The sequence below is a fragment of the Hesperophylax consimilis genome, chromosome 20, assembly GCF_061612785.1.
Source record: "Hesperophylax consimilis isolate HC1 chromosome 20, BYU_Hcon_1.0, whole genome shotgun sequence".
Lineage (NCBI taxonomy): Eukaryota > Metazoa > Arthropoda > Insecta > Trichoptera > Limnephilidae > Hesperophylax > Hesperophylax consimilis.
Genome location: NC_142855.1, coordinates 9,713,247 through 9,731,977, shown reverse-complemented (window position 1 = coordinate 9,731,977; position 18,731 = coordinate 9,713,247). Strand labels below are relative to the sequence as shown.

Below are 18,731 nucleotides of genomic sequence, written 5' to 3'. Positions count from 1 at the left end.
TCGTTCTTTTAAACTAGAATACATAGATGGCGGTAACTGATATATATTTTGAGGGAATGGATTTATAGAAAACTAGCTGACATGTTATCCTTAGGAGATAGACAAATACCATAGAAGAGTTTTATGTAGTCCTTTTTAAGATATACAATTCCGTAGTACATTATTTTGATATATCTCATGAGGTTAAGCCAAGGCTAGCAATGTAAGCGCACGAAAATATTTTTTTTACGACTTGATTATAAAACATCGACTTTTCTCTACTTTCTATAAACATAATATGCATGTGTTATATATGTAAACCTTCCGGATGAAATTCTCTAAATGATAGTGAAAACCTTATCAAAATCCGTTGTGTAATTTAGAAGAACTAAGCGCACAAACATACAGACTTTATTTTATACTATTTAGAGATAATTAATTTATTCATGTTCTCCATATGAAATGAAGCATTTCTGTTAAGAACAAGGATGGATACTGGAATGGACATTACGTATAATCTCTCATCTATAGGAAACGAAAAAAACCTCTTTTGTACCTTTTCTATTTCTAGGATATTGGGTACATTTTGAAGAGATTAGCCAATAGAGGTTTGGTGTAGGCAGGATTACTAATTTGTGGGGAATTCTACAAATGTAAAGAATTGAAACCGATTCAGTATTTTGTGAGAAGAATGAGAACTGATGTAACTAATACCGAAAAAGAATTTCTCTTCTTGTTCGACTAACTAACCATCATGCTGTTTCCTCTTAGGGGTAGGCAGAGAGGACGGACCGCTAAACAACTCGGTCACCACACACTCCTTGCCTCATTCACATTCATACATCGTCTCATATTTTTCTGTGCCTTTGTAGATCTACAAAAAGCATACGACCGAGTCGACAGGAAAAAGCTATGGAAGGTGTTGTCCAGGTATGGAGTGAATGCGAATCTGACTCAGGCAATTGCGTCTCTGTATGAGGGAAGCGTTGCATGTGTTAGGGTAAACGGTGGTTTTACGGGGTGGTTTGATATCACAAAAGGTGTTAAACAAGGCTGCGTAATGTCACCGTGGGTATTCAATCTATACATGGATAATTAATTGTATGCAAGAATTGAAAGAAGTGGGATTGGGTGCGAATTTGAGTAATTTGAAAGTATGTTGCCTGTTGTATGCTGATGATGCGGTGCTGATTGCTAATAGTATGGATGATCTGCAGTCTCTCGTGTCTAGGATGAACCAAGTATGCATGAAGAATGAGTTAATGATGAATGTAAGTAAGTCTAAAGTCATGGTGTTTTAAAGAGAGAGTACGAAAACAGTGTGTAATATAGTTATGAATGAAGAATACTTGGAGCAGGTGCAGGTGGTACTCTCTCTTACAAACACCATGACTCACATAAGTGCTCACGGGAACTATATGTAAACCGTCTCCGCTCTATAAATAAATAAGTGAGAATGTATGTAATTTCGCTGCAATTATCAAATTATTTCTACGTAAGCCTGAACCAAAGAGAACATTTTTTAATAATACAAAATAAATGCTAATTCTAATAGAATTTCGTGTAATTTTCGAGGTATTACATAAAATTTACAGGAACTTGTGAGGAATTGTAATTTTGTATACCCAATTTGGGAATTTGGCTAATTTAGAACATATGTATTGGTAATCCTGGTTTTAGGTGAGTTTGAAGTAAGCTCAAATTTATATGGGATTAATTTCAGACGTGCGCTGCTGTTATAATCTCAAATATTACGTCACTAATCTGTGTATCTTCTATTTATATAAGGAAGAGTGTCTGTGGCGGGCGGCGTCAATTTGATGGCTTATTATCTACAGTTTTATTCAGAGATTAATGAAATTTGGCACAGTTCTATATGAGATTTAGAAAAACCACCGCCTTCAGAATTGAAACGTTGCTTGAAATGGCTTTGGCTGTGTTTGGTGACCAGATCTGAGCCAGGTATCTCCTTCCCCTTCCCAATACCTTCAGCCTAACAACATTCCCCAAATGGGGATTCCATAGTATCACTGGCTTCAGACAGATGGGAGCAGTTGGGACGTGCTAGTTACAATAAATTCAAGTTAAAAGTTGTAAACAATGTGTACTTCTTATTTGGCAAATTGATTAAATGTGTGATTGTCCTCAGGACGAGGTGGTGGCCATCAGCGAGCGCGTGGTGGTGCGCGCCGAGGAGCTGATCTCGTGGGCAGCGCGCGGCGCGGGATCGTGGCCGCGGGGGCTGAAGGCCGCCTGGGCGCCGCCCCCGCCCGGAGAAGCCCCCGAACCCGCGCCCCCGCCGGACCACCGTCTGGACTTCACCGACATCAACCGCGAAAAGGGACTCATTGGTATGTTCTTGGGTTGTAACCTAAACGCTGAGGAATCGATAATTCAATCATCACTCCAATCATAATTGAGTACTTTCAAACGATTATCCAATAAGTTTGTTATTATTAGTGCCAGGAGTGTTTAGTAATGGTTTGAATGTAGTAATTGTAGGTTCCACTGTTGATTTACAAAAAGAACTTGAATAGAACATTCACAGAACTTGAAAATTAACTTTAAAATTTGATGAACTGTTCAAATTCTGTCGAACAACTGGCCTTTAGTGCTTTTGCTTTTATCTCGGTTTCTTTGGACCCTGCAATGCTTCGCTAGTTGTAATGTCTTTCTCGGGCGCCTCCGACTTCTTGCACCATTCAAACTATTACTAAACGCTCCTGGCACTAATAATCACAAACTTTGAAATTTTCAGCGATATCGGCTGACTACTTTTGGAGTTTTGCGAGCGCAAGCAGATGCATGAAGGATTTTTATATATATATTTTTTTTTAATATTAACTCCACACAGGAGGCCCTGAAGAAAATAATTTCCCTCAGGGCCTATGTCATCTTTGGGGATGCTGTGTGGAGGGTCTTTTTGTGGAGAGGAAGGAGTGAACATGGGTCTTGAAGAGTCCCATGTTGTAGGAGGGAGGAAACACAGAGGCCGGCAGTTCGTTCCACAGCCGAGCTGTTGAACTTAAGAATGAATCGTAGAAGCGACCCGTTCTCATGTGACAAATGTCAACCGTGTACAAATGTTGGGCGCGCGTTTGGCGTGTATCCCGACTACGCACCGGTGCCGAAGGGATCAATGACGATAGTTCCTCAGAGCACCTTCCATTGTAATACCGATAGAACAAGGACAGCATACCTACCTGACGCCTGTGCTCTAAAGATTGTAGTCCGTTTGTTAAGATTGGGGAATCTATCAAACAAGAGTCAAGAGTCAAGGGTTTTTTTCAGGTATTTAGGGGCTCCGGACCAGAGATGGCTGCCAAATTCGACAGTAGGGCGCACTTGCGATTTGTACAGGGTCAGCAGTTGTGTACTATTAAAGTATCTGCGGGCCCTGTACAGTACGCCCAGCTTCTGAGAGGCCAACTTTACTCTGGCTTCGATGGAGCCCCCGTACCTGAGCTGGTCACTTATAGTTACACCAAGCATATCAATGGAAGGCCTGTTCGGAAGAATGCTTCCGTTGAAGGAGACTAGATTGTCATTTGGATCCCTTTTAGACGTAATCAGACAGGATTGGGTCTTTGAAACATTAAATTCAACGAGATTATTTTTACCCCAGGAGGAAATACTCTCGAGATAACCGTCCATTCTCTGCTTCAAAGCCCTCCGAGCCGTTGGAGTTTGTGTTATATGTTCCGATACAGAACACAGAACGTTAATAATAACAGATCTTTAAAAAGAAAAATTGATGTAGAAATTTGATGAATTGTCAAAATTCTGCGAAACAACCTGTCAATATATGTAATTATAAGCGTCGTGAACTTTTTCTGCTGATTAGGAACATTTCATTAATTTGTTGAGGTTTACAATTTATTAATTCTTGGTAATGATGAATGTAAGTAAGTCTAAAGTAATGGTGTTTGTAAGAGAGATTACGAAAACAGTGTGCAATATAATTGTGAATGAGGAATACTTGTCGCAGGTGGATGAGTTTGTGTATTTAGGAAGTATGTTCTAGAGAGATGGGAAGGCTGACAGAGATATTGAAACAAGGGGAAATGCAGGGAACTCCATTCATGGAGGACTGAACGCAGTTGGCGCTAACAAAACATTGTCCAAAGAAGCGAAGTTAGCAGTCCACAATGGAGTGCTGGTACCTACCCTGATGTATGGAAGTTAGGCATGGAACTAGCAGAGAAAGAATGAAAGTAGACTGAATGTTGTATAAATGAGATCCCTGAGGCATATCTGTGGTAAAATCATGTATGATTGTGTGAGAAATGTGCAAGGCTGATGTAAGCGTAATGATTAAGATTGAGAAAGGGATGCTTAGATGGTTTGGGCATGTAGAGTGAATGAGCAAAGAAAGGAGAATATGTGATGCAAATGCGAATAGTAGCAGAAGTCGGGGACGCCCGAGGAAGACATGGCATGACCAAGTGAATCAGATACTTGAGTTGGGCCATGTCAAGAGTCAGAATAATAGAAGAGTATGTATGAATGTGAATGAGACAAGAAGTGTGTGCAAGATCAAATTGTTTGGCGGTCCGTCCTCTCTGCCTACCCCTGCGGCGAAACGGCATGGTGGTTAGTTAGTTAGTTAATTTAAAATAATATTTAGGTAGTATACTTGCGGCACGCACAGATTGGAAGATACTCTCAGTATCGCTCTGGTGTAAGACCACCATTCAGAATTGAAACGTTAGAAACCAGATCTGAATAGCTAGGTACTCCCCACTTTCCTCTTGCACTCCCCACCAACTTTAGCGTCACAAAATACCCCAATTGAATTCGAAAGGTATATTTTTGATCTTCTCTAAAATTGACAATGTTTATTTTTTTGGAAGGTGAATTAATTATTTACGATTATAATATCTTGCGAGTTTAACGCTAGTTATGTTTGTGTTGTTTGTTTTTCTAGCTGACCCTATGGCGGCCTGTGTCGTGGTGTTCTCCTACCCGCGTTACTGCCGCTACCGCGCCATGATGCGACGGCTGCAGGGGCTCGAGGGCCACTGGCTGCGGGACTCGCTGGTGGTGGCGCTTGGCGGGTACGCGCCCCCGTCCAGCAACACGCTCATCCTCTATTGCCGCGTAAGTCCGAGTCTTACATAGTAACCATTATTGCAATAAGTATAAAGTGTAAATAATGGGATAGTGTTTATACCCGCCTGGTGAGACGGGCCGGATTTGGATACACTGGTTGAGGGAGATTTTTTACCTCTCAAGCAGAACTATCTCGACCCATCTTCTTGCATCACTGCTGTCACTCCTGGACACACTGAGCCCCAGATTCCTACCCACCCCTCATACTGTTTTGTTTCCTAGATCTTCTTCTCCTTCCTTTCCTTTAAAAACCATCCACACAACATCCCCAAAGTTGACACACGCCCTGAAAGCAATCATTTTCCTCAAGGAATTAAATTGATACAGTTAAATAAATTTTTTTTTTACGCAGCCAGCAATTGTAAAAGAACTAGTGTGTAATTCGTTAGCAGATTTTAATTACGCAAACTACATGGTGATATTACAATGCGACATACCTGTATACTGTCAGATTCATTTATTGACACCCCCACGCCACTCCCCCTGCTCTGTGTAACTCGGTTTGTTCCCCTCGCCCTTGTGGGCAGCTTTGTCTATTCTTGGTGAATCCCAAGGAGTCCATAATTGTAGTCTGTGCAAAACCGGGTGTAGGTCCTGTAGCGATGAGGTGAAGAAAGAGCGAGGCGTGACGCTCCTCTGTTACGCTCTATCATCACTCTACTCGAGTCAGACTTCTCGAGTAGAGTGATGATGCACTTAGGTCCTCCTCCGTTTATATACGTGCTGATTCCTTTGTTCTCGTCTTCCACGGGTTGAAGCAGCGTCTGGACGTCGAACCCGCAGGACTGCTGACTTAGTTCATTGTATGAACGTTTTGCATCATCCTGCATTCCTTCACATTCGTATTATCAGCAGTTATCAACGGTCGATATTTCAATTGATGTTTCGTAAGTCTGATTATGATATGGTGATCCTAGCAGCGGTGTCGCGGCTGCTACAGAAGTAAGTCCACTGCAGCAGAGTCCCTAGAGCTGGGGTAAGGTATACCTACTGGGAGATGCGACCATGTATCGCAGAGGCACCGTTCGTGACATGGGATGCCAGGGCAACTGTAATGTCCAGATAAAATTTTGAAAATCTCAATTAAGTCACCCCTTTCTCTTCTTTCTTTTAACGTTGGTAATCTTAGTTCCTTGAGTCTATCTTCATATTGCTGGTCTTTCAAAGCTCTTGGTGTTTTTGTAAATCGTCTCTGTAATCTCTCTATATCTTACTGCATATTCCAGGAGAGGTCGCATATATCAAGTCCGGTGACAGGTCAAGGAAGAGATTCCTGATTAAATATGTTATTCTTCTTCTTCTTTCGTATGGTGGGGGGGTCAGAGGGGGACATCTAGGTCTGCGAGCCAGTCTAGGGCTCAGGCGTCGCCATGTGGACCTCATCGATCCCGCCGGGGAATGAATAGAGCGGGCATTCATTGACCACATGTTCGGTGGTCTGCACCGCACCACATTCACACATCGCCGACTCTTTAAGGCATCTGTCCATCATGTGGGCACAGCGGCTATGGGAGCACCTTAACCTATTGATGGCGGACCAAGTTGAGAACCCAGGCTGTCTCTCAGTGGGGTTATCCTGTATGAGATGGGCATTTCCCACGTTTACCGTTTGTCACTCAAGTTTCCACCTATCTTCTGGGGTGGGAGGTAGAGTTCAAGCTGCATGCCGGGTGGGAGACGACATCTTCGTGCAAAGGTATTGAGCTTACCTGGAGAAAGACTAACTTATTGCGATCCTCAACCCAATAACCCAATATATTATTGAATTTGCTGTTTTGAAAATCTCAGCGATTATGCCATATTCTTTTTACTTCCTTTTGTTTATTCTCTCTTGACATGGCCCAACCCTCAAGTGTTGAAGGGAAGTGTTTGATTATAAATAATAATGTTGTTTTCGTCCGTAGGAGACGTTCGAGTATCCCGAGCTCGAGGGGCACGAGTTTGTGTGCAACCACATGGCCCCCCGGCTGAAGGGGCGCGTGGGCCGGGGACGCAGGCGGCGCGCTCGCTCCGCCTCCAAGTCCTCGGAGAGCGACAGCGGCGCCAGTGTACACCGTCCCAGCACCGTGAGTATACCATCCACTATTAGCACTGATTCTTGTAGCCACTGGTGTACAACAATCATATAGCCTCCCAACATACCTAATTTATGGAAGCTGTAATCCAACAGATAGAACTGATGAAAAAGCTGTATAACATGGGTTTTTAACGTTGTTTTTGATTCTTTTGCAGCCACAGACGACCCGTTCCTCCCTGCGATCCTCCGCGCCGTCACCCATGTCGCCCGGTGAGGTTGACAAGGACAGGGATAGAGGGGAGAGGGAGAAGGGCGAGGAGAAGGAGGGGAGCGAGGAGCGCGCCTTTCTGCGGCGGTTGCGCATCTTCCACCAGCGCGGGGGCGGCAGCCAGGCACGAGCTTTGGGTTCGAGGGGCAAAGACCGTAAGTTACCTTACTGTCACTTAATTTTCCCTTTCTGAGGAAAGGAAGGAGTGAACCTTAGTATATGTTGCAGGAGTAAGGAAGCACAGAGACCGGCAAATTGTTCCACAGCCGAGAACGAGTCGTAGAAATGACCTATTTTCATCTGACAAATGTCAATTCTGTATAAATGTTGGGTGAGCATTTGGCGTGCTTCCTGACCATGAACCAGTGCCGAAAGGATCAATAAAGCTAGTATCTCAGAGCATTGGAATACCGGTAGAACAAGGACAACATTCCGATCTCACGCCGCAGCCCTAAAGATTGCAGTCCATTTGTTTAGATAGGAGAATCTACCAAACATATCTCCGTATTTGAGGGTTTTTTTTTCCAGATATTTTGGGTCTCCAGACCAAATTAAACAGCTTCTCAGAGGCTAACTTGACCCTGGCTTCGATGGAGCCCCCGTTCCTGAGCTGGTCACTTACACCAAGCATATCAATGGAAGATTACTTCCGTTCTTCAATTCGATGCAGCGTGTTTATTGGATCTAGTTTGTTGAACCCCACAACTATCACAGATATCATGTACAGATTGACTAACCGGTATGTGTTGCGTTGTGTTTCCAGTGAGTCTGCACCGCGTGTATGAGTCGGTGAGGCGAGCGGGCGGTTACGATCATGTGACGAGGACACGCGGCTGGCGGCGTCTTTTGGGGTCCCTGGGCGCCGTTGGACACCAGGCCACCATGGCAAGGCGCAACTACGAAAGGTGCGTATTGCGCTCATACTAAATCAACCTTTCTCTTCTTTCTTTCAACCCTTCAAGATAATTCGTTAGCGTTTAGGAACAACTCGTATGGTTTCATAAAAGTTCTTGTATGGCAAAACGACAGAAGTGAGGTTTATAATACGATTGTCTAATAAAATAAGTGTGTTTTTATTTCAATTAATTTTCATTACCAATAATTTTAGTTAAGATGAAGCTTAATGCCAAATCACTATTTTGATTAATCTTTATAACGAATTGGTGTACATTATGAATACCAAAAAATTTGCTTTAGATAAATTGAAAGTTTTCCCATCGTTTCGCTTCAGTAGAATACAAATAAAATAATAAATTACTCAATAAAAAATATAAATGTAAACTACTAAATTTTTTTAAAAAAATAAAATGTATGAATGCGTAAAGGAAACAACTTAAAAAAAATACAGTATTATAGCTAAGATTATTTGTGACAGTTTCACTTGATTAACTTTTTGCTTTCTTATAAAATTATTTACAAATTAAATAAAAACCAGTTTTGTGCTTGAAATCGAACATTTCTAGACTCATTTGTCAAGCGATTTTAATGCCTATTACCTACAGTATAAGGTAAACCAAGAATATACACATTTTTGGCTTGTAGCTTCCTCTTAACAAAAAACGCAAATTGAACAACCTTAATTGGTTTTTAATGTTTGCATTAAAATTTTTCACATTTCATAAAACATGTTTATTACTAATAATAAAATTTGAAAGTATATTTTATCATCTTCCAAAGATTCCATTTATTTAGATTTTATTGCAAAGCGGAAATACTCTAACCTTCTCTTAATAGGTCAGAGGCCAGAGTAGTCAAAGTTGGTAATCTTAGTTACTTGAGTCTATCTTCATATTGCCGGTATTTCAAAGCTTCTGGTATGTTTGTAAATGGTCTCTGCATCTCGGCTCTCTAATAGATCTATATCTCTTGCAAATTATGCACTCCATATTTGTAAAGCATATTCCAGAAGAGGTCGCACATATAGGTCATGGAAGGCTTTCCTGATTAAATTTGCTCTTTTGACAATCTCAGCGATATACAGTTTCCATTTCAAGTCTCCTAGGTATTCCATTAGTTTGTATCCAAGCTTAGGGTTAGTTTTTCCAATATGTAGGAGAGTGCATTTTTAGAAGCCAATCCTTTGTCCATTGATATATTTCATTTTGCAGTTGGTTTTGATGTATATGTGGGTTGGCAAAGAATTTTGTATCATCTGCGAAACAGCCAGATTTCTCTGATGTAAAAAATAAACAGAACTGGACCCAGAACTGATCCTTGAGGGATGCTTTAGCACTTCACTGTGGAATATAGATTATATTAACGTGTTGTATTGTTTGCTGTCCAGATTGCTGCTACCCTTGGAGCAGTCTGAGCGTCGCACCACCCAGAGTACCCCGCAGTCCCAGGGCTCCGCACAGTCGCAGGGCACCCCCCCCGGCAGCTCTACAGGCACCGGCAGCTCGGCTAGCACTCCGCTGGTGCGCCCCCCTCGCAAGAAGCAGCACCTCGCAGGGCTGGCTAGTCAGGCTGTCACCATTGCCACGATAGACATCTCAGATTCGCCAATCCGTGAACTTGACGGACTCACAGGTAAACAAATAACTCGGGTTACACACACACAGGCATCACGAGGCTATTTGGCATCGCAGATCAGTCACGTAAAGAGAAGAGAAAGGGGTGACTTGATTGAGACTTATAACATATGAAAGATCTTTCCAACAAATCTTCACCATCAACACAAATTTACATCTCCGTGGAGACCTTTTGCATCCAATCTTAGGAAACACTTCCTTGCAAATAGAGTAGTGGATGCATGGAACTAACTTCCACAACATGTCATCAATGCTACTAATATAGAGTAGTGGAAACATGGAACTAACTTCCACAACATGTCATCCATTCTACTAATATAAACCTATTGAAAGCTCCATTGGATTCTCATTTGGAGAGAAGAAAGGATTAACTTATTTTAAATTTAAAACAACTCCATTAATATTTTTTTAATGATAAACTAATGTTTATAAGACAAGGTTTGTTATGCATAGCACAAAGGATAACAAATTATTATAAAGTCAAAACATTTCACCAACAAATGTAGATATAATATGTCTCAACGCCATCTAGTGGGAAATTTAGCACTAACAAAGCCTTTCCTACAAAAATAAAGTTGGTTGTTTACGGGTGAAAAAATATAATAAGCAGTAATTGTTGACTGAAGTAATTAGCTACGCAGCTCAGTGGTACAGAGCACTTGGCTGGATATCTGAAGTTGCGGATTCAATCATAAATCGTTTTGTATGTAAATCAACGTATAGTCCTGCCAAAATGATGTATGCGACTGAATCACAAAATTCTCCTAGCATACTAAAACATATTTTATTCCCTTGGCAAGGATGTAATGTATCTTAATATTATTCTAGCTTCTCATTTCGTCACTTGCAAACATATTTATTTTATTCATCGTGTTATAATTTATCCATTTTTATCTTTGAAACCTGATTTGAAAGCTGTTCGGTTTTTTGATTTATACAAACATTTCAATCCTGTGCAGAAAAGTTCCACAGTGGACTGCGCTGCAAACCTTTCTGTCTAGTTATTTTATTGTGCCCTCTTCGGTGGTCAACGTACGGCTGATGTCGTAGTTTATGCAAAGCGTTCTCGAACCCTCCTGGTGTCACGTGGTTTGAATCCAGTTCTTCGAAATGATACCCAGATTTCATATTGGGCAAGTCTATTAATTTGAATGTCTATGTAACCCATAATTCTAACCTGTACCAGAGACGGCTCTAGGGATCTAGTCGTGGTAGGTCATTTGAAAAAAATGTTTGACTAATCTTTAAATCTTTATCTGAAAAATTCTCATACATTATTATCTTATCAATTTGTAAGTCCGAGACTCTAAATACATATTATGTTAATATAGTAAATTGGAAATAACTACACCATTGACAAACAAGCATTGTTCCACACACGACAAGCGTCTAAAATGAAAAACCGATATATGTTTATCTCACCATCTCTTTAAAACATATAATATTCATCGTGCTGTCTCCCTCACGGCCATGACCTAAGCTTTTTTCGGGAACTAATTCGACGAAAGACATAGTGCCATCTCGTTTATTCTATGGCGTGCATAGGGACAGAAGATGCCAAAGAAGACATTCTTTAAATTGACCCAGCGAATTGCGTGGACTTGTGAATGAAAGCTTCTATTAGAGACAACAGATGTCACTGCTCGTCACTCTCCGCCGCAGCTCGCAGCTTTGCTGTTTCGTGGTACATTTCAAATAAATTAAGAATAAGGCCAGTTGTTTCGATGCACATAATTTTTTATCATTGTTGTCTTATAATTTTGGGGGGTCAAACGCCAATTGACCTAAGGGAAGAACCGCCAATGCCTGTAGCCTACAACTAGCGACATCCTCAATCACCCACATCTCCAATTTCATTGTGCTTTCGATCATGATGTGTTTATGCAACATCTCTTCATCGATAACACTCCACTTAAGACTTTTATTGTGATTGACAATTCCTCTTATATCATGGGATGGGTTATTTCACAGAATTTGTTCAATGTTCATTTTCGGGTCCTATGAAAGTCCTATTCAAGTTCTGTTACTTTATAATTATAGGCTACTTGCTTGACAGAACTGAAATAATAACAGAACTTGAAATTATCTCTGAAATTTGAAGAATTGTTCAAATTCTCCATAACATTCCGTCCTTAGCTAGTTGGAATAATCGGGACCGCCGACCTGAGTTTCTCACCTTATTTATTATCCTATTATTCTCGAGAGCTAATGCCATCTATGGGTAACCTAACAGACTAATCTAGTGCCATCTATGAGCTCATACACTAATATCAAGGATATTACAATCTTGTTCCTTCTTCCGGTAAAGGTTCTTCCACTGAAAAGACGCCGGTGCCACGCCTGCAGACCCCTCCGCCCGGGAAGCGGAAAGACCAGAAGAAGTCGGAGACTAGCCTCAACGGAGACAAGAAGAGCGCCGAGACGGTGAAACGGAAGATCCTGGAGGAGGAGCTGGTGGTTACCGTCAAAGATGACAAGAAGCCGTCGGCGCCCAACGATTTCGACCCTTCCAATATTTTGGACGGCGGTTTCGGGGAGAATGATGAAGACGCATATCCTAAAGAAGGTTATGACTATGTGAAGGTTAGTTTCAGTTATCTCTTCTTCTCCCTCTTGTTGTATTGGTGTCCGGGAGCCATTGCTTCGACAAGGTGTCACATCTGGAATAACTTTACCTAACTAACTATTTAACCTTTATGCCGTGTAATCGCAAGGCGAATCAAGAATGGACTGTAAAATTAATTGTGAACTTGAAGTTGACACAACGATGGTTAGAGATGGCGAACAGGGAATAAGGAAGGAATCCGACTTACCCCTTTTATGTTCGTCAACGATGTTGCTGGTTGGTTTCACTCACAGGAGATGATTTATTGCACACGCAACTTCCACAACATCTGGGTTGGGTAAGAAACACACTGAGGGAACCGAATATGTTCACGGCACAGTATTCTACCCCGAGTTGATATCAATAAAAGCACTGATCATAAAGAGATGTTCATCACACTGGCTTCATCAATAAACTGATTTGACAGTTAAGTTTATTGTTGTAAATGTCACACAAACGTGGGTATTGTCGGATAATGACAGGTACTTGTAGGTAATAGGATGGGAAAATATCAAGGACAATGTTAAAGGAAGCTTGTTGCGTCAACATGCCGTGTGTCCACAGTCGTAGGCAACTCGTTCATGGCACATACTCCTTGCTTCAGTCATACTTCGTCTTATGGTGTTTATATCGGATTGTATCAAATAAGAATGCTTATAAAGTTACTTACAAGTATTTTTACAATCATAATTAAATTTTGATATTTTAATGAGAAGGTGGAGGGAGAGCAAACACGGAAGCACTCGTCGAGCTGTCATTATTTAGGCAATCCGGAACGGAATAAATCAGTTCCGGTTAGGTCGGCCCATAAGTTATGGATACACGACATCAATCATGATGACGAGCCGCCAGTAGGAGGTACTCGGTCGTAAGGTCGTTGTTGTGTTCGCTTCCCATAGTCTCATACATATACCCTCATACCCTAACCATCTAAGCGTTCCTTTCTTAATCTTACCCAGTACGCTTACATCAGCCTTGCATTAACTAGCACTGACGAAATCTTCACCAATCTTAACATCATATATATCTTTATTGCTCTACTGAAATGGTCGCATGATGCAGGCCTCTTTATAAACGCCAAAAAAACTAAAATTATGCACATCAGATCTCCACACGCCAGATGTAATGTAATTCCTTCATTATATACACACACATTTGACTGCATACATAAAAATGTTGCACAGCCCTGTTCATGTGAAACCATTGATTTTGTCAAAAGTTATGTATATTTGGGTGTTACTATTGACTGCTACATGAAATGGGATATACACATTGCTAATGTTTGTAAACGTCTACGAGCTATTGTGGGTAGGATTTATAAAATAAAATATTTCGTGCCTATAAGTACTTTAAAGTTAATCTACTTATCTCTGGCTGAATCCACTATACGTTATGGAATTACTTCTTGGGGACATTCTTGTAAAACTAATATAAGCTATATACAAACATTACAAAACTCCATTATAAAATTGTTAATCCATAAATATGACAATCAACACAGAAGTAACATTAAATTAATATACAAGTCCCTGAATGTTTTACCTGTCAGAGGATTATTGTTTTATAATATTGTAAGTCAACATGTTATATTGTCTGATTCATTGTATAGGGAAAGAGTTTGCCATAAACATAACACAAGATTCACTCAAAATGAAGGACTGGTAGTTCCGAAATGTACTAATAAATATGGTGAAAGAACTTTAAACTATATAGTACCCAAAATTTTTAACCTATTACCAATGACAATTAAAAATAATAACATGTATACTGCTAATGTTAAATATAATCTAAGGAAATGGTTATTGGATAATAATGATTTATACTGATGCCCCTGAAATGGAATTCATATTGTTAGAAAATGGAAAAACAATTATTTTGTAATACCTGACTACCTACCTCTATTTATGAAACTATTGATGTACTTGTTGATAATACTAATTTGTTCATACATTTATTTTTACTTGCTTATTATATAAGGCTTTTATGCTGCTATTTAAACTTTTCTGCAATGTAACCAATTTATGTAATTATGTACCGTTCAAATTGTATCTTATGATTTTATAAATGTTGTCTCTATGTCCCTGCTGACAAACTACATAAGTAGTTTAGCGGGTTTAAATGTGAATAAATAAAAAAAAAATTAAAAAAATATGTCAATTAAACAACTATATTCTAAAACTATACTCATTTACATTCATAAGTACAAAACCCAAGAAATAACAACAAACACCTACAATAGAAACACTAGATCTCATGGTCAAAAACTTATCCAACAAATAACTACTAATACAACTTTTGGTTCATAGTATTAAACTCTACAATAAAATACCACTCTCACTCAAAAACCTCAACATTATAACATTTAAATCTCAAATAAAAAGCTGGATACTTAACCGTTTGAGTGCAAATCGTCGATTTTCGTCGATTCGTGTTTTAACGAAGATTGCCGATCGTCGATTTCCGTCGATTGCGTCAGTCGTGTTCTGATTCGCACGTACGTCGGTACGTAAAATTCTAATTTTTTCGAAACGCCTTTACTTCGGGATCCTCCTCCGCGTGATTCTAAACCAATATTCTTTAATAAAACACCGCAAAAATCATCGAAATCCTTGAAAATTCAAAGAATTTATGGGGTTTTAAAAAAATATATAGTTTCATAAAAAATAATGTTTTTTTTGGTGGCATTTTACAAGCAACTGTATGAATTTTTTTGGCACTCAAACGGTTAATATAGGGAGATCTGAAATAGAAAATATACTGATATCAAACACAGACTAAAACCGAATCTACTAAACTGAACTATACAAAGAAACACTATCTTACTTATTTTATAATTATTTAAAAAAAAAATTACTACATGATATATGTTTATAATTAAATTCATATGTTACTTTGTTGTAATATAAATTTCTTATAATTAAATTATAATATGTAAATGAAATCCTCAGCACTTCAGATCCCAGTGAGGATATCATTATCTCTATATGTTACTAAGAAAAGAAGACAATAAATCATTATTATCATTCTTTGCAAATCTCCACATTTCTCACATGGTTTTACCACACATACACCTCAGAGATTTCATTTGTACAGCATTCAGTCTACTTTCATATTTCCTCTGCCACATAAGTGCGTCACTAGGATTGGTACCAGCACGCCATTGTTAACTGCTCGCTAGCTGTTAAGGTTTTACCATGATGATGGAATGGTACAATAATAATAAAATGTAATATTTGCAGGTTTCTCGACCGGCGGCAGATCTGAACCAGGAGTTCCTGGACTCGCTGCCTGGCCTCACCGAGGATCCGGAGCCAAAGGAGGAACCGCGAGTCAACCACATCAGCTTGGTGCCGCCCGAAAAGCTCCTGGCCGACAGTCAGCTTAATGGAGGCGGCAGCCTCGCTGCCACGCCTGATAAGGTACCCAAATTTCCAACATCAATCTTCCCAACAATCCTTACTTTGATATGCTTGGTGTAACTCTAAGTCACCATCTCCATCCAAGCCAGAGTCAATTAGCTTCTGAGAAGCTGGGAGCAGAGATGTGCTTTATTTAAAATAAATCCATTTCAAATGGAAATGCAAAATGCAAAATGGGTATTTTCCATTTTGCATTTGAAATGCTTTTCTAAAAACCATTTTGCATTTTGCATTTTCAAATGGAAAAGTTTTGACCCATTTCCATTTTGCATTTCAAATGGTTTTGGGTACCCATTTTGCACATCTCTGGCTGGGAGTACCGTACAGTGCCTGATGCTGCATCTAGTACAAATCGGAAGTGCGCCCTTCAGTTGAATTTGGTTTGGAGCCCCAAAATACCTGAAAAAACCCCAGACTTCCTGCAGAGGTCCAATGAATAGATTCCACAGATTCGTAACAAACAGATTGCAAGCTTTACATCACGGGCGTCCTTAATCTATCAGTATTTCAATGGAATATACTAAAACACAAGGAACTAACATCACTGATCCCTTCTAGTTTTAGAATATATACAGGGTGGCGCAAAACTACCGATATGGTTTGAATGTGTAATAACTTTGTTATTTAACCGTTTGATTGCCAATCGTCGACTTTCGTCGATTCGTGTTTTAACGAAGATTGCCGATCGTCGATTTCCGTCGATTGCGTCAGTCGTGTTCTGATTCGCGCGTACGTCGGGTGTGGTGCTGCGGCGTTGGTAAATATTATTCTAATATTATCTTAATAGTTGTAAGATCGTAGTAAACCGTTTAAATTTGAGATTAATTTTTTATTTTAGTTAATTGAAAGTCGAGGGCGTCCTCTGAAATGTCTGACAGCGGGAGCGACGATTTCCACTCCTCTAATTCAAGTTCGAGTAAGAGTAGCTCTGATGCGAGTGATGTCCGTGATGTCATACCTGTGTTTCCCAACCGCAGGATGTGAATTTCCGGTAATTCTTCGGATCGTGACCAAGAAATGGAGAGTAACACCGGAAATTACTCATTTTCAAATTTACCTCCCGGAACCAATTTTTCTAACGAAAATTCTCATTTTTTCGAAACGCCTGGACTTCGGGATCCTCCTCCGCGTGATTCTAAACCAATATCATATTTTGATTTATCGAAATCCTTGAAAATTCAAAGAATTTATGGGGTTTTAAAAAAATATATAGTTTCATAAAAAATAATGTTTTTTTGGTGGCATTTTACAAGCAAATATATGAATTTTTTGGCACTCAAACGGTTAATGGTTAATTATTATTATTATTTTGTTACACAGTATATTAATGGGGAATATTTTTGGCTTAAGTGTGAAAAATTATATCCCTCAAGTGCTGGCCATTTTCGGCTTTGCACATTCGTGCTCTTTCCAGTACATTTTGCATAACTTTTCATTGCATTTCATTGCGAATATTTTGTTTTAGCTGTGATAAGGTCGCTGGCTTATTTACGAATACCCTTTCTTTCAAATAACCCCAAAGATAACAGTCTGGCGCTGTTAAATCCGGTGAACGTTGGGGCCAATTGAAATCGCTTCTGCGTGAAATAATGCGTTTGCCGAAGAGGTCCCGTAACAGAGCCATTGTGCCCCTTGCAGTGTGGGTTGTGGCTCCATCTTGTTGAAACCACAACTGTGGATGGTTTTCTACAGCTGGCCTCAAAAAATTGTCTAGCATCGTTCGATATTCAGCACCATTAACCTTAACAGTTTTACTCTTCAAATCTCAGGATTGGAATAATGTATATAACGTAGCGAATTTGGGAATCTCTCAAGTGAAAACATGGCTAGACTCAAACATACTTACACTTAACACATCAAAGACAAAATTCACAACATACAGTATAAATAGCACGGGACAGCCAAAAAACAACACAAACACCATAAAAATACACGAATGTTTAAACACCAACATCTGCGATTGCCCTCCTCTAGAAAAAACAGAACAAATAAAGTATCTAGGAATCGTAATTGACCATAACCTTAGATGGATACCTCACATCAAACAAATCACAAATAAACTTCTCAAAACAATACACATTTTCCTAAACATATATAAAATAAAACAATTGAAAACAATATATTTGGCACTTTGCCAATCAATAATAGAATATTGAATTATTGCTTGGGGAAGAGCAACAAACTCGGCTATCAATTACATAGAAACCGCACAGAAAACGATCTTAAAGGTAATACTAAAAAAACATAGACTGACTGATACAGACCAAATATTCAACAGCTGTGACGTACTAGATATACGCCAATTATACTTTAAAACACTACTAAACTACATTTTCGACAAAAAATATAAATTTCAACATACACAAAATAACACTAACAGACCAGTAACTGACTCCGACAGTAAATTCAAGCTTTGGACAAAGACACTACCAATACCATGCTATAAAAGCTTTCAACAGTGTAAAACTTGAAATTAAAATTGAGGAAAATAAAAATAAATTCACACACAAAATTACAAAATGGATTAAAGAACAAAAAAGACAATATTACCAAAATGTCACAGCATAAAATAAAAATAAAACCTACACGTAACACACAAAACCAATATAAACACACATCACTCACAAACACACAAGATTATATATTAAATGTATTATTTTCTCTTTAAATGTATTATGTAGATTATATTTTCATATTATAAAATGAAGGCCTCAGCACGGGCAAGCCACCCAGTGAGGCCAACATTACTGGAAAACTTTGAAATGTTAAAAATATTGTACCAAATAAAAATAATAAAAAA

At 39.3% G+C, this 18,731-nt stretch overlaps 1 protein-coding gene across 1 annotated transcript in view; it reads left to right on the top strand.

Annotated features, from left to right (window-relative positions):
• LOC149414042 (uncharacterized) overlaps positions 1-18,731 on the top strand; it is a 121,881-nt gene that overhangs the window by 99,105 nt on the left and 4,045 nt on the right. The window contains exons 4-11 of the mRNA XM_089643965.1: positions 2,129-2,330; positions 4,907-5,079; positions 6,996-7,157; positions 7,324-7,531; positions 8,140-8,281; positions 9,661-9,905; positions 12,216-12,490; positions 15,752-15,931. Of these exons, the coding sequence (XP_089500091.1) occupies positions 2,129-2,330; positions 4,907-5,079; positions 6,996-7,157; positions 7,324-7,531; positions 8,140-8,281; positions 9,661-9,905; positions 12,216-12,490; positions 15,752-15,931 (1,587 nt within the window). The remainder of the gene's footprint in view (positions 1-2,128; positions 2,331-4,906; positions 5,080-6,995; positions 7,158-7,323; positions 7,532-8,139; positions 8,282-9,660; positions 9,906-12,215; positions 12,491-15,751; positions 15,932-18,731) is intronic.